This window comes from Nipponia nippon, unplaced genomic scaffold (assembly GCF_047370975.1).
Source record: "Nipponia nippon isolate SJK-2023a ecotype South Korea unplaced genomic scaffold, ASM4737097v1 scaffold_2, whole genome shotgun sequence".
NCBI classification, from domain to species: Eukaryota; Metazoa; Chordata; class Aves; order Pelecaniformes; family Threskiornithidae; genus Nipponia; species Nipponia nippon.
In genome coordinates, this window is record NW_028262336.1 from 72,184,333 (window position 1) to 72,201,457 (window position 17,125).

Here is a 17,125-nt window from a genome sequence, read left to right on the forward strand (position 1 = left end):
GCCTCTTGTGGTGCCCCTGTGGCACCAAGACATAATCATTAATTTTTTTTATCTTTCAGTCCACAGTCCCAAAAATAATGAGATGTCTGTGTTGCAGCTAGCTAGAGTGATATTTTTATCACTCATGGCACTGGAGGGAAAGGATGATTGCGCGCTCTGGGGCTTGGGGATGCAAGACAACCCAGTTTGCTATTGCTGAAGACAAACTGGGTGCTGGCCATGGCCCTACTATGGCCCTGGCCTGAACTCTGTAGCAAACGCAACTGTTGAGTTTGCCCTTCAGGGAAACCACTTGACTCCTTCTGGAAGGGAGATCAGCAGCACACTATTGTGTGTCCAGTGTGGGCAAGCAAGTCGTCATGAAGTCAAGCAGGTTGCGAGCCAAATAAATAGCCTAAAACCTCTGCTGTTCAGAAGGTATTTTTATGTTTGCGTTACTCCAGTGTAATTTTGGTGAGATGAAGTGCAGTCATTCTTGTTAAAATACATCTGTTCTGGAGATCAAGGAGCAATGTGCGATTCATTTATTTTCTTATTCACTAAATTTTGACTAGTAAATTAATAAAACTGACATTTCTCCAATATGAGAATTCCACTGGATTTTTGTAGATGCTTTTGCCCCTTCCTGGTCAGCTGTGTAATATTACTTTTCCTTCAAATATGTCAATCTTACACTGATGAATACAAAATATTTTTCAGCAAGTCTTGCAAAAAAAGATTAAGTCATTTTATTTAAATTACAGGTAATTAAAATATTATTTGAAATGCAATTATTTTAATATTTTTCTTCTATAGCTATGATGTATTTAGCTGTATATGTTTCTGTTATGTACATCATAGTTCTTTAAACTCTACTGAGATGTTAGCTGAGCATTTCTATCATATAAATTTTCTTCATTCCCCTTTGCACTTTCTACACAGGTTGATTTCCTCAGAAACCTGTTCGTAGGCACGAGTGTAGGCAAGAAGAAGAAATACCACATTACAGAGTTCGCTCTTAAATAGCTTTTGAGCATGGCTGATCAAACATCTTTCCTTTACCCTGTTGAAGTGTGGTGCGTGTGGTGCATGTGGTGGTGAGGAGTGAGAAAGTGGTACATTTCCCCTTTAGTTTTGCCTGTGGTCTTGAATGTATCTGTCATGAATTCTGAGACAGCTCTGTGGGCAACTGAGAATCATCAGGAGCCACTCGCTGCTCTCGGTTGCTTTGCTACACCTACAGGCATCTACTTTTGGCCATTGTCATAGAAAAAAAGGCACCAGAGGAGCTGGATCTTTGCCCTTACTAGTATGACTTCTGCTATGCTTTTGTGACAATAGGCCCAGTCTTACTAAGAGCTGTCAATCTCCTAGCCAGTGTTTTCAACCTTAGTTCCCACGCTTTCCATAGGAGTCACTCACAAGATCAAGTTCACTGTGTCAGCCTGTCTCCTGCAAAGGCAGCTTGTGAGATTTCTTTCACAAATTAGTGAGATGTCATTAACTCATTCATTTTTCACCTGTGTAGTCAACTGCTGACTATGGAATAAGGTGATCTGAACCAACCCACAGGATACTTTTGAAGTGATTTACCCACAATATTAGCATAAATCTTTTGCCAGTTTTTTATTTTTGAGGTTTAAAATATAAACATGAACTGGGGAAAAATGCCCTTACTTATATTTGACTGTGTATCAGATTCATATTTCATTCCCTCCTCTTACATATGCAGCTCTACAGACACAGGACATCTCAAACTCGTGTGGAAATTAAAAGTTTGTTTATGTTCACTGTGATTCAAAATGAGAGGGAACTAGAAGGTGTGAACATGAGGCTTATAAGGATTGTGATCACAGGAGATAAACAATTCATTTTAGCCCAGATTGCCCCTGCATGAGCTGCCAGTGTAAATGTGGAAGTCTGAGGTGTAGGGCCTGAATTAGGGTTCCCATTATTTTCAGAAAATTATCTGATTTTTACATTTATCGTTTTGGGGGGGGTTCTCTGCTTGTATGTTTTCCTCAAACTACAGCCACTTTTTCAGATATGAATGCTCTAGTCCCTCAATTCCATATCTGAATACAGGGAAAGGATTAGTATGAACATCAGAAAAGCTACTCACTAATAACAGTTCCCCATAAATTACACTGAAAAGGCACGTCGTGCAATATTTCTGTAGAATTCACATGATACTAAAAATACAGCCAGCATAAATCATTCTGAATAATGCCGTCTGGTTCAGCTTCTTCAGTTGTTTCTTAGTAACCTCAGGTAGCTGCGGTGGCATGTAATGTTTGTTTTTCTCTCTTTTTTCTTGAATACCTGTTACTTTTCCTGTATTTACTATAGGGAAGAGAACACGTTTTCAGATTTGAGTTGAAAAGATAAATATGTTAGTTAATTATGCATTGGGGGAAAAAAATCTCAGCCCAATCAATATTCAAGTAGAGTGAAGAAGTGTCCAGGAACTGAAAAAAAAAGTGAGGTAAGATAGACAGAAGGCTGGCAATTAGTCCAGAAAGAAGAGAGCAAAACAGTCCACTCTGTGAGGTTAAGTGGCATCTTCTTAAAACTGGCCAAGCTGTTGGTGTTTTAAGCAGATGTTGGCTTTAGAAAGTTCATGGCTGATACGTGGTTAGAGTAGTGCCAGGAGCTGGTGAGGAGGGTCAGAGTTAGACAATTACTGAATGAACTATTTTACCTGAGAGTGAAGAATTTTCTAAACAACAAAAAAAAAATATTTTCAGATATGCTGTAGTATTTCATGTGAGCCATTGGAGCTGCAGGCCTAGAGACGTTGGACTGGGAAGTACCACAGGGGGCTCTGGGCTGGGTCCTCAGCTGTCCCAGCAACAGGGCAGTAGCCCAAAGCATTCCACCACCCCCCATTTCACAACCCCCGTACGTCACTTGTTGCAGCTCCCAAGTGCCGTGTGTTCAGTCGGCAGTAAAGATGTGATCGACTCAAATATTATCTGGCAGTTTTGAGCTGAAGTCCAAATGCAAGCGCAGCTCCTCCAGCAGTAGTCCCACTCATGGGGCTCTGCTCCCTGGTCCCCTTACAATGATCCCACTGGTGGAAGTGGTAGTTTCTGAGAAACAGAGCTACCTGGTATCACTATTTCTGAATTTTACAAAGGTCCACTTTTTTTGCCACCTTTTGTCTTCTTTGCAGTGAAAGCTCTCCAAGAATACAAACCAGGCATGCTCATTTGGGTGAATGAGCTGCTTTTTAATTTAAGCTTTTCTAAATGGTACGGTCTGGGCCTGACACGAGTAATAGGCATCCTTACATCTGTCACTTTGTCTGCATCTTGTTGGAAGACACCTCCTCCCAGGGTGCCGTTTGGGGACACAGCTCCATAAAGAGATTATGTCCACTGAGAGGGAGCTCTCCTGACCTTATCAGTCGCACAGCCAGCCGCAGTTCCAGTGCCTACACAAGCCAATGCCGAGGTGAGCCCCAAAGTTCACGCCAGCCCTCGCCCAACTCAGTGCAGCTCCGTGCTGCCTGGGGGAGCAGCCGAGTGTCTGGGAGACAGGCTTGTGACATTTACCTTGAAAAGGTCTCACTTGTTTTTGTAACTCCAGTATCTTTTCATGAGATTTTACAGTTCTCTGAAGTGATAAGGGCCTCATTTTGTTTTGAAGGTCATTTTAAGTAACGTTGAATTCTGGTTGAGGTTTGCTTGTTTCTTCCGAAGTGATGAAAACACTTACACACATTACCATCTACCACCACCCACCCTAAAGGTGTACCTCCACCTCTCCTCGTGCTTCCTTTGTGGAGAGCCCTTGTAGATTCATAGCATGCTATTATTTTATTTCAATTACACCCCAAGCAGAAGAGCTGTGGAGAGTGGCAGCGGTCTCCTAGAGGGCTCGTTCCCTGAGAAACTGTAGTGGCACCGACGAGCCGCAGGATTTTCTGCAGCAAAGTCTGGACAAAATCGACCACTCTTTAAAACAGTGCTTCCTCGCAAATGATGTTCAGTCAAATGGAAGACCTCCTGCAGCGTTTCACTGCCCACACTGGGCTGCTGCTACAAAGAGCAACAACTAGGCCTGCTGAGTTGAGTCCCAGAAACTCACAGCTAATGCATCCAGAAATTCTCTTGAGTACCTACCAGCTGATACTTTGACTCCTTTACCCAAACAGCGTGTTATTTAAAGAGAGTTGCGCATGTAACTTTATTTCAGGCACCAAAGAGAATGTTATTTTCATGTTTACAGCACAAAATGTATAGATATATATTTAGAACATACAGAACATTTATTCTTGCATTTATGGGGCAAAAGCTTTATATGCTTGTCTTTGTTTATTAAGGGGACAGCTTTACTGACTGTAGATCAGAGACGATGGGAAGATCTGAAAAGCAGACTGAAGATAGCACAACCTCTTCATCTCCCACCTCGTCCGGGTATCAAAGATATTTTGATTTTATTCATGTTGTTGAGCCCTAGTGTTCGTAATTCCCCAGGAGTCTGCGATTCAAATTAAAATTGTAATCGTGAGGCCACTAGGAGGTTGTGCATAGGTTAATGTGGAAACCAGCTTCAACTACAGATCTCTGCATAAGGCTATTAAAATCAACCCAAAAAAGGTTGCGCTTCGATGGTTTTAGGATAAGCCTTAATGAAAAAATGAATTTCTAAATGAAATATATTTGCAGTTGGCTGTTAATGATATGAATGGAATGTATTAACCTGACAGCAGTTGAATGATGCACTTGCCCTACAAGTACCAAAGCCTTCATGCAACACTAGTGTTCAGTATTTGAAATTATATGTTCAGAAGCCCTATTTGATATGGAAAATTGCAGCAGAAAATTAGAAATGTATTTTGAAACTGGTAAAGGATTATTTTGCCACTAATGAACATGGAAAATATGTCAAGAACTAGGGGAAAAATACCACTGTGTATATTAACTCTCCTCCTCAAACTCTTTCTTTTTCAGATAACGATGGCTTTAGAGCTAAGATGTATGATATAACTCAGCATCCATTTTTTAAGAGAACTATTGCTGTACTTGTTCTGGCCCAGTCTGTGTTGTTATCTGTTAAGGTAATTGTGTTTCTTTTAGGCGTTTCGTTATAGTAGTACAGCATGTGTTGCGCATTTCCTAACACCAATTAACAATCAGTTGAGCCATTACTGTGATGAATGTAGGGAAACATGATTTCCAGATACAGCAATTTCAGTTGGCACAGATCACTGTAGATTAATTGTAACTTGTGGAGCTCAGTCAATTTCTGCCTTTTTGTAGTCCGGTCCACTATTTTTAATTTCTAGTTAAGCTGTAAATCTGTGAGAGAAGAATACACCAAGATGCCATTCCTGTCTGACTATATTTTAACGTGAAAGCTATTCATTAACAAAACCTGCAAGAAAAGTTAAGGCAATGAAGAGGCATTTAGTTCTGTTTAACAGCTACTCTTCCATGAACAGATTTTGTTTGTATTTTAGTGGGATGCTGCAGATCCGGTGACCGTTCCTTTAGCAACAATGTCTGTTGTTTTCACCTTCATTTTTGTCCTTGAGGTAAAGTAATATATTTTATGACTTCTTGAGATTAAGACTAGTATGTATATATTTTATTTTGGCTTTAAGGATGTTGTCTCATTCTCCACTATGGTTTTTATTTCTGAACATGTACATTTGGGGCTGTCCATGTCACTTGTCTTTAAACGTGTTGTAGGAACAAACTTCTAATTTGTTACATCCATACTTCTCCACCACCTTGAGCTTTGTGTCCTTTTATATATATTCAACTCTGAGCATTTCAACTTGTGTTTTGGTGAACCCAGTGAACTCTTTTCTTGCAGAAATCTCAGATTAAATTCACTCCATACAACACAAGGTCTGTGTTGTATCATGGAAGTTCTGCTCAATCCATTTATATTTTGCCTGGTCCTTTGGAACAGGGTGTGTTAATCCCACTATTCTGTAGCTGTGACATCATCAAACCTCTCTAGGTTTTGGGGGTTTTTTTTAAGTACTATATTTCATTTTAATACCTTTTAATAAGCTACGTCAAATTTCAGTATTGTCTATCTTTTGTTGCACAGATCTGGATCCTGCGTGGTAACGCTTCTCTATCTATGAGAAAATTGTCACTGCAACCAACTGTGCAAGATGTAATTAGCCTGTTTTCGTAAGATTGAAATCTAAGGACTTAAACACATTTTAAAAAGCATATTTACATATTTTATGTATAAGGATATCTAGTGCAACAAAGCACACATTTATGAGGTTAAAGATGCTTTCTCTGTTGTTAGGTTAGTACATAATTCTTTTGTAAGTTTGTGGTTGAGTATTTTTCTTTTCAGTCCCCTCTGAATAGCTGACACTGACCACTATCAGAAACAGGATAGTAGACTACGTTTCCCACTGCTCTAATCCAATATGACAGTTCCTATGTTCCAGTGATAGGTTTTGCCAGCAGTGATGAATAAACAATGAAGTGAGTACCTTGTAGCAGCTGTAGCTAGAATATGTCCGTGTTGTTGCTTCTTTTATCCCTACCCAGGATAAATCAATATCTCTTGAGAGACTGAGCAAACACAGAAAAGTTTGGTTTTTATCATACTCAAAGAGGTTTTAATTTACCTAGTAACTATGTCTTTAGAAATACTTCTTTTTCTCTTATACTGCCAGGGGAAACAAATACACTTCTAGAATTTCAAAGGAACTTTGTCAGAGCCAAAAAAATTTGTTGACTTTCTCAACAGGCAGGCTATCACACTGTGAGTGCACACGATTTATGGACAGAGGAGGCAGCTTCTGGCCCAGGATCTTCGCTAATGCAGCATGCTCTGGTTACGGAGTCTGCTATGTACACGGTCTGCTACCACTAGCAGATATGGTCCATGAGGAAGGCCAAAGCTTTCTACATACCTAATGTCCCTGTGTCCAGTCTAAGGACTCATGATTCAGTCTTAAACCCCTACTGGTCACATCAGTATGTGTGGTATAGAAGAACAGGAAGAATTCGGAGATCTCACTTTTGTTGCCAAGCTGATGATCAAAAAATAAAGTGAGATGTGATCTTTTTATTTGCATGGTGTGGTATTCAGTTTAAGATTATAGACACCTGAACTTAGGTGTTTAAATTCTACATGTGAGGTAGATGTTTAAGCTGTCACTGTGATCAAGGGAGATGTAGGGTGAGATTCAGGTGCCTAAATAACTGAAGGTATCAAAAGCTTTTTTGGCTACCGTAGCTGATCTCTCCTTACCTCCACTCGCTGCTACAGAAGGGCAGGGATGTTTGCATGCCTTGTGTCTTCCCTGCCAGCCCCATGCATCTACCTCCAATATTCTAGGGTCTCTCAGCTGACTGGATAGAGGTGGGGCAAGACACCTTCAGGTACCTCAAATGATAACTAGAGATTCAGAGACCATATTCTTCGTTTTGTAGTCAGGCTTGAGAAAACATTATACGGCAAAACACTAACTGGAAAATCAGACTTTTACGTCAAACTAGTGTCCCTTTATATACAGTTTAGGTTTCAGAAATGTAAAGAATCTTGCTAAATGGCAGTGTTGCAAGGTGGGATGGAAAGAATCATATAACGAATGCCTGACATTTATAGCCTTTATATAGTAACACTTGACTTGCTTGGAGATTTGATACAAATTGTGTATGAGAAGCTCTCTGGTGTCCCCTCTACCTGCATCACCCTACCGTGATATCCATTAGCTGTTGTGACTATTTCTTAACAGTATTTATTCTTAAGCTTTGTGCCTGCACTCCTATTGCCTGTATTGGAAACGTCAAGCACTTTGGCTGGTTCCTGGTTTTTACCAGGAACATTGTGAAATGTACTGCCTTTACTGTTCTTAGCTTTCTTCTCTTATATGCTGCTGAGTACAGATGGTGCTGAGTACAGATTATTCCTTAAAGCAAGAAATATTTGCAATATAGGAATGCTTTTTAATTAATTTGAAATATGGGAGCTACAGAACACAATTATATTCTTGAGTGCAAATGTGCATATGTGATTTTAGCCTGCTTATGGACAGCTAGCTAGATAGGATACTACTACCTCTTTTAGCTACACATTATCGATATAGTCATTTTCTAACTTCATACCTTGCTTAACTATTAGAAATCTTAAGCCCACATTCACCTCAGCAATCTATACATTAAGCATTCAGTCTAAGGTGGTCAGCTGCACTCCTTCAATACCTGATGGAGAGAGACAGTTCCAGAATACTGCTTATCCCCTCGTGTCAATCATCTGTAGTCTTCCACAAGTACCAGCTTTCCTCCATCTAACGGAAGCTTATATGATCCAGTTGGTCTAGCAGCCTAACTTGTCTTCATGGGAACAGTTAGCTGACATGAAGAGTCAGCTGAGACTCTTTATAAGGGCAGATAGCGATAGGACAAGGGGGAACAGTTTCAAACTGAAAGAGGGGAAATTTATACTAGATGTTAGGAAAAAATTCTTTACTCAGAGGGTGGTGAGGCACTGGAACAGGTTGCCCAGAGAGGCTGTGGACGCCCCATCCCTGACAGCATTCAAGGCCAGGTTGGACGGGGCCCTGAGCAACCTGGTCTAGTGGGTGACTAATTCTTATAGTAAGAATTAATCATTTCTTCAGTACAACTGAGAAAATGTTTTTATCCGTAGGTCACAATGAAGATTATTGCCATGTCACCTTCTGGCTTCTGGCAAAGCAGAAGAAATCGGTATGATCTCTTGGTGACATCTCTTGGAGTTATATGGGTGATACTTCATTTCGCCTTACTGGTAAGATTGACAAAACACAATTTCAATGATTAAGCTTGATTTTATCTGCTAAGCACCAGCAGTAGGATCACTGCTATGCATCCAGATAAACCCTTGGGAGTTTAATAAGGCTGAAATATGGCTGAAACAAAATAAGATTGATGCTAAGAAGCAATCCTTGTCTTGGGAAATAATGAAGTACAAATGTTGTCTGATATGAGATAGAGTCTGTAAATCTGGTAAAAAACTGAAGTCTTTGGAAGGGATGTGAGTGAGGAAAGGAAGGAAACTGAGAGGGCGGAGAGCTCTTGCCAACGGCAGTCTCATGAGCAGCAAGGAAGTAGGAGGCAATGCACAAAATCCAGATAGGAACAGAGGACTGGAAGAAGGCATAGGTTCAAAATTGCTGAACAGCACAATCTGTCCCAAACCCAGCAGTGATTCTGGACCACTGGTTTTGATTAAAGGGCTATGTTTAATCGAAGAAGGCATGGAGGAAAGGGGGAGAAATCAGCTCTCCCTCCATGTCATCCTGTTTTTTTAAAGTTGGCTAAACCCCTGGTTCCCTTACTTATGAGGGAAGGAGAAGGAATAGTTGATGCTTGTCACCAATCACAAGTTGTGGAAGTCACCACACTAAAATATCTGGGGGCTTCTCTCTTGTCTGCCCCAGACTCTGTTTGGAAGAAAACCTGTCTTCCGTGGCTAGTTGTTTTGCCCTGACATCCGCAGTTTGCTCCCTGCTGCTGACTGGCTTGGAAAGCCTGAGGAGTTTCTGTAAGCCAGCAGCTGCCTAGACAAGTAGACTGGGGCTGCTGGACATAATTACAGCTCAGCTAATAGAGGATTGAAGGGGGTTTGGTTTGATGTGTGGGGAAGTTGCGTTAGTGTTTTTGAAGTGGTAGAGCATCTTCTGTTAGTTTCTTACTGCTCCACTGTGTCCCGGTTTTGGCTGGAATAGAGGTAATTTTTTTCCTAGTAGCTGGTATAGTGCTGTGTTTTGGATTTAGGATGAGAATAATGTTGATAACACACTGATGTTTTAGTTGTTGCTGAGTAGTGTTTATACTAGTGAAGGACTTTTCAGCTTCCCGTGCTCTGCCAGGTGCACAAGAAGCTGGGAGGGAGCACAGCCAGGACAGCTGACCCAGACTGGCCAGAGGGCTATTCCATACCGTACGATGTCATGCTCAGTATATAAACTGGAGGAGTTGGCCAGGGGACACTGATCGCTGCTAGGGGACTGGCTGGGCATCAGTCAGTGGGTGGTGAGCAATTGCATTGTGCATCGCTTGTTTTGTATATTCTTTTATCAATATTATTATTAATAATAATAATTATTTCCCCTTCATCTGCTGTCCTATTAAACTGCCTTTATCTCAACCGACAGGTTTTACTTTTTTTTTTTTATTCTTTCCCCCATCCCCCCCCGATGGGGGAAGGGTGACCAAGCGGCTGTGTGGTGCTTAGTCACTGACTGAGGTTAAACCATAACACACTGTTACGGAAATATTGGTGCTACTAGTTTATGATTTCTCTTATTTCATATGGTGACTGCCCTATATTATTAAAAGACCAGTTATCCTAATCTTTCCAAGAGGTCCCTGGGGGACAATGTATTAAGTGTTCTGTGTTTCTGTTCCAGAATGCGTACACATACATGATGGGGGCATGTGTCATTGTCTTCAGGTTTTTCTCAATTTGTGGGAAGCACGTAAGTATAAATGAGGAACTACAACCTTTGCAGTGCTCATGTATAGATTAAAGGACTAGTTGCTATGCATCTTTAGTGCACATTCTGTAAGGGTCCATTTTATATCCTAAAAAAGAGACTTCAAGCAGCAGTCTCCCATTTTACATGCTGTCTTTAAAATGTCAGGGTTTTAGGTATATTGTATGATATCACTACATTATGGTTACGGGAAAAGCTTCATTTTTTTTGCAAAAAAAAAAAGTGCAACTGCAACACCATACAACTTTTAAAAAATGCTCTCTGAAACTCTGAATGTACATTGTGCTACTTTCAGTCCTTGCCATTTCAGTGTGGTGTGATGTGCATGCTATTTATTTATTTTCTCTGCGAGACTAGTGGAGTGTTGGTAGATGCACTCATCTTGTGATGATAGTGCTCTCTTAAAGAAGTTTCTTCCTCCAGAGTGCAGGTCTGTGTCTTGTATCTCTACAATGTATGTCTTATCACAGTAAAGGATTTATGTTCAATTTAAAAAAATACTGGGCCAAGATATTCTTCTGGAAACACTGAGATGGGAACAAAGCAAGTCACTTCTAAGGTTTACATTTCTTTTGTGTTTGGATTTGCTCTGGTGTAATTGAGAGTAGGCTGGCAGAATAAGCATAGGCAGAGACCAAACACATTTGTTTAACAAGTGGTGACACTCTGCATTCTCTTGCTGTAGAACTTTTTAGACTATCCAAACATTTTCTGTGAAGTCTGACATATTAAAGTAAATGTGATAAAAAGACTGCTACACTGGGTTGCTGGGGTTAAGAACAGTAAGTCAGAGGGTTTGTTCAGTAAAGATAAAAAGTGTTCCTTCAATCAAACCACACAGAGCCTGTAGAGCCTTGGAAGTCAAATGAAAAATCCTTGCTTCTCCTATGCAGCCAGGCCAAGTGATTGCCTTCAAAGCTTTCTGATCTATTCTGAAGTTTTTTCAAGGTTTTAACCTACTCGTTTGTGCTTTCATGTTAGGAGCTGCATCAGTTTCACTAATTTATCTGTTGTTATGCAGTGTGATGGATAAAAGTCAGCATGAGTTATCAGTCTGGCATTATTCTAAAGAAAACTGCCACCCTCAGTTCCATTAAAGAGAATTTTCCATAGCATCCAAAGTGGTTAAGGGTGTTAGGGCAATCTAGGGCAATACCTTTATCAAGAGTAAAATGTACAATATGCATGCACAGGACAGTAATATCTATTATCTAGGCCTACTGTCTATGTAATTTCAAAACTTGTGCTCTCTTCTTAAGCTCTTTGGCAATTTGTGTGAGAAATTAACTAGTTTAATCAAGCTGTGCTCATCTTAAGGAAATCCTCTTCTCTATACATCAACCCATTTCTTTGAGTAGGGTGCAGTATCTGTGATTTCCATCTAATAGTTAACATCACTTTCAGATAAGCCCAAAGTAGTATACTGCACCACTGTTCATACAATGCTAATTTTGATACTTCTGGAGTATCCTGATACTGAACATTATAGTTAAGCTTATGCTGTATTATTGCTGTATTATCCTACACTGTATTATCCTATACATCCCCTTTGAGGAACATCTTGACCTTGAAAATTAGGCAGATATGCTGATCTCTTCAACAAGTAAAAAGCAAACTAAATTTCAGAGGAAGACACAAAATGTTCAGTTCCAATCAGATTCATAATGTACCATTTCACTGGGCTCATCCATTAACGTATTGTGCTGGTTTTGGCTGGGATAATTTTCCTCATATTAGCTAGTATGGGGCGGCTGTGTGGTGCTTAGTTGCCAGCTGGGTTTAAACCATGACACGAGTATGTGTAAAGAATTCATTGCCAAAACGGCAACTGCAATAAGTCTCTTTTCCCTTTTATCTCAGCTTTCCTGAATGGCGTCATGGTTTGCTTTTTCTCTGTCCTTCCAGGTGACACTAAAAATGCTACTCCTGACTGTGGTTGTCAGCATGTACAAGAGTTTCTTCATCATAGTGGGAATGTTCTTACTGCTTCTCTGTTATGCTTTTGCTGGAGTGGTTTTATTTGGCACAGTGAAATATGGAGAGAACATTAACAGGTACAGTATGTACTACCTCATGGGGATGTTCTTGGAACAGCCCAAAAAATCACATTTCTGCTAGAGAGAAGTTTATACGTGGTAAAAGCCAGACAAGTCCCCAGGTCTAGCTGAAGAGCTCTAAACAAAATTTCTGATAGAAGGCACTGAGCCATCTTTCCAGTCTTGGTGCATTGGACCAAATGACACCTGATCCAGCCCAGAGCAGACTGAGAGCTGTTCTTCATTATGCCAGCTAGAAAATGCTTCAAAACAGCACCGCGCTAGCTGCAAGCTGCTGAGGCATAGGGTACCTACTACACCTTATCGGCATCACCCAAATACAGGGTCCATATACCAGGCTGATACAGAGAGGGGGCAGTTCTGTGAACGGGCCGTTAACTGGAGATTTCACAATCAATAACATCATCAGACTCCAGGAAGAGAATGGAGCCAGGAGATGGGATCTGGGTCTGAGTCTGCTTTTGCTCTTTGATAAAATGAGCCAAAATACTCAGATCTGTGTCTGAACTAAAGTTCAGTTATTATATCTTAAGTCATGGAATAAATAATTCAATGAGCTCATTCAAATAATACTGTAACTATTTTCGGTTTAAAATAGTAGAACAGTAGAAAATGGAAATGATTTGCGTTTTTTTCTTGCCAACGTTTTAGTTCTGGGACGTGAAATGATCTCTCTCTCTCTCTTATTCTTTAAAACAGACATGCAAATTTTTCATCAGCTGGCAAGGCTATTACTGTACTCTTCAGAATAGTTACTGGAGAAGACTGGAACAAAATTATGCATGACTGCATGGTAAATACAATATTGCCAGAGATAAAGTGGCAAGAAACAGGAGGCACCCTTGCATTTCAAAGTGTTTCCAGTATCTTAGCTTTGTACAAGGAATGTTGTGATTGCCTTTATGTCTTCAAGAGATATAATGTTTGCCAAACCTCAGAACATGACACACAAATTGCAGTTCCAACCACACACTCACAATGTAATATTTCATGGGGCTAGGCATGATTTAAAAACAAAAATAAAAAGATGCTTTCAAAATCAGAAGTGCAGTAACTCACTTTTACACTGTTATCTCTGCTTTGACTGCGGCAAGGTGACTTTTCAGATTGACTCTGTCTTTCATACCTGCATTTTGGCTCATTGTGTGTGAATGGTAGTCTTAATGATCTCAGAATTTGTCCTGAAATCATTTTATTTTGCCCAAGTAAATTTCTGTCTGTGGTTTCCATTGCAATAAAAATCATATTCCCTTCCTTTTTGAAATTAATGGGCAGGGAAGCTTTTTGAAAACCACCATGCTTCAGAGCACCAAGTTGTTTCTTTACAGTGGCATAATGCACAATGTGCCTTGTGTGTGGTAGGGAGATCCACACCTAGGCCTTTTTTGTCATACCTCTCTCTGTTTTCTGATTTCTGACTGCTAAAGGAACAACAAAAAACTGCCCACAATAATGCCCACAGCAGTATTCCCTATTTGGGGAGCTTTAGCAAAATTATAGTCTTAAGTACTGATTGCAGAGAAATTAAGAATCTTATTATGATTGATTGAGTTTGTTTTCTTTCATTTTGAAGGTTCAGCCTCCATTTTGTACGCCAGATAACAGCACCTACTGGAAAACAGACTGTGGAAATTATGCTGGTGCTCTTATGTATTTCTGTTCATTTTATGTCATCATTGCATATATCATGCTAAATTTGCTTGTTGGTAAGTAAAAATATACATTAATAACAGAAAGGTCCATCTTGGCATGTAGTATGTTAGATTTGAGTCTGTTGTGCTATTCAGGTATGAGGTTACCTTGTACCTTCACTGTTACCTTACATGCATATGATGTTTTTGATACCTCTCTGGCATGGTGTATGCTAAAGCTCAGGAATTTTGGGAATGAAGGTTTTCTGAACAGAGAGATGTGTTATATTTGTAGAGCATAGTTACCCTAAGGAATATTATTTTCTGAGCTTTTCCTTTCTCCGGTTAACATTTTTCCAACATCGTTGGAATTCGCCTAGTTGATTTTAGAAGATGTTAGATTAGGCATCTCACCAGCATTTAAGATATAGCTTTTAAAAAGTGAGCACAGTGCATATTGATGTAGCGTGACAGTTAAAGGCATTTATTGGTGTGAAGTTTGCACAACGGAATTGATATTCTGTTGAAATTCATTGTTACTTATAGAGATTAACCAGTTAGAATGTAACTACAGGCTTTCATTATAGTGTATTTTGGTTTTGTCGTTTTCAGCTATCATTGTGGAGAATTTCTCATTGTTTTACTCAACTGAAGAAGACCAACTTTTAAGTTATAATGATCTTAGGCATTTTCAAATTATATGGAACATGGTTGATGACAAAAGAGAGGTAAGAAACTTGATAATGGGCACAGAAATCCAGTAAATTTACATTTGTCCTTGAAAAAACATAAGGGGAAAATAAAATGCGCTGACAAAACTCACTGAGTGGTTACTGTTAGGTTATAAAAGTTCAGTGAACATGATCTAACATTGTTCATGGCCCTTCAAATACTAACCTGTATTCTTTACTACTGTGAAGTACTTACAATAGTAGATTAAAAACAAATGTAGATTCATAGGATCAATATGATAGCATCTTTCCTCCCAGCTCCCAGAGAGTTGTTCCCTTGGAAGTCTACAGACTCGCGTCCATTATGTGCCTGATCTTCAGAAAGCCTTTGCTGGGATTTCGGCACTGTCTCCCATAAGATCCTCATAGAGAAGCTGATGAAATATGGGCTGGATGAGAAGATGATGAGGTGGACTGAACACTGGCTGAATGGCCAGGCCGAGAGGGTAATGATCAGTGGCACAGAGTCTAGTTGGAGGCCAGTAATTAGTTGTTTACCCCAAGGATCAATATTGGGTCCAATCCTGTTCAACGTCTTCATTAATGATCTGGATGATGGGGCAGAGCGCACCCTCAGCAAGTTTGCAGATGACACCAAACTGGGAGGAGTGGCTGATACAGCAGAGGATCATGCTGCCATCCAGAGGGACCTAAACAGGCTGGAGAGATGGGATGACAGGAACCTCGTGGTTCGATGAGCAGAAGAGCAAGCAAAGTCCTGCACCTGGGGAGGAACAATCCAGGCACCAGAATCATAGAATCATACAGTCGTTAAGGTTGGAAAAGACCCTTAAGATCATCGAGTCCAACATTAACCTAGCACTGCCAAGTCCCCCACTAAACCATGTCCCTAAGCACCACATCTACCCGTCTTTTAAATACCTCCAGGGATGGAGAGTCAACCACTTCCCTGGGCAGCCTGTTCCAGTGCCTGACTACCCTTTTGGTGAAGAAGTTTTTCCTAATATCCAACCTAAACCTCCCCTGGCGCAGCTTGAGGCTGTTTCCTCTCGTCCTATCACTTGTTACTTGGGAGTTGGCATGTAGCTGTGCTGGAGATGGAAGCTGCAGTCTGTGCTGATGGAGGCGGAGGGTTCTGCATCCATTGTGCCCAGGACTGACAGTATCTCTCTGATGTGGAACAACACATCACAGCAAAAATAGTTCTAGTTATTTAGCAGAACAAAATACATGAAGAGTATGGATCCATGGTTCTGGAGGGAAATACTTTCAATCTTAATTTTTTACAGCAGATCAAAATTGTTGTCGCAAAAAGTGCAACATGTGCTAGGTTGACTCTTAGAGCAGAAGACTTTTAACAAGCCAGTAAACTTCCAGCATTCTCCTGTCCAAAGATGCACAGAGAAGAGGACAGTTTTGCAGCCAGGTATAGGCCTGACTATGAATGTTTAAACTGCAGTTTAATTTCAGTTTTCCAAAGGCAGCTATTTGGGCATATACTTCTCATAGATTAATGCAAATGGGGAACTAAATCCCCAAGCAATTTTGAAAATTTCTGACAAAATTAACAGCACAGATTCCCATTTTACATCAGTCAAATAACAGCAAAGACTTCCATGAACTACAACTGATGTCATGTGCTGAAGAGCTGGCTGCATGTGTGTATTCTTCAGTAATGTATTCACAGTGACTTAAATAGGCCAGGATTTGACACACAGTTTTTGGAGAAATAGTGTTTTTCTCACTGATCAAGTTGAATGTCTGCATTGGTTGTTAGGTCACAGTAATAATTTACCAGTTGTTATGCAATTTTACCCAGGGAGTAATCCCTACCTTCCGAGTGAAATTTCTGCTGAGGCTTCTGCGGGGCAGGCTGGAGGTGGATCTCGACAAGGACAAGCTGCTGTTCAAGCACATGTGCTATGAGATGGAACGGCTCCATAATGGTGGTGATGTCACTTTCCATGATGTACTCAGGTATGCTGAGATTTTCTCTAAATTTGTAGGGTGGTTATAATGGCCTGTGTTTCTCTCCAGGCTAAAAGGTATTCATTAGGCTTGGGAAAAGGCAAGATTGATAGCCAGAGAGGCACTCCCATTTTAAATGTAATACGAAACCTAGATGTCCCTTTTTTTTCTGCAAAAATATTTGTGATGGAAAACACAGGTCCTAGAGAATCAGCTCTAAGTAATTTTAATGTTTTCATTTAAGACAGTTTGTCTTAAACAGCCGGCTCGCATTGTTCTTGTATCCCAAGCAATGCAAAGTTGTGCCCACATATGTAGCAACATGGC

At 40.3% G+C, this 17,125-nt stretch overlaps 1 protein-coding gene across 2 annotated transcripts in view; it reads left to right on the forward strand.

The window, feature by feature from the left end:
- NALCN (sodium leak channel, non-selective) overlaps positions 1–17,125 on the forward strand; it is a 246,181-nt gene that overhangs the window by 218,494 nt on the left and 10,562 nt on the right. For both annotated transcript variants that reach the window (XM_087758313.1, XM_087758314.1), the window contains exons 31-40: positions 4,307–4,400; positions 4,938–5,044; positions 5,447–5,521; positions 8,620–8,739; positions 10,364–10,432; positions 12,356–12,504; positions 13,207–13,300; positions 14,081–14,213; positions 14,751–14,866; positions 16,650–16,807. In XM_087758313.1, coding sequence (XP_087614439.1) covers positions 4,307–4,400; positions 4,938–5,044; positions 5,447–5,521; positions 8,620–8,739; positions 10,364–10,432; positions 12,356–12,504; positions 13,207–13,300; positions 14,081–14,213; positions 14,751–14,866; positions 16,650–16,807 — 1,115 coding nt within the window. The remainder of the gene's footprint in view (positions 1–4,306; positions 4,401–4,937; positions 5,045–5,446; positions 5,522–8,619; positions 8,740–10,363; positions 10,433–12,355; positions 12,505–13,206; positions 13,301–14,080; positions 14,214–14,750; positions 14,867–16,649; positions 16,808–17,125) is intronic.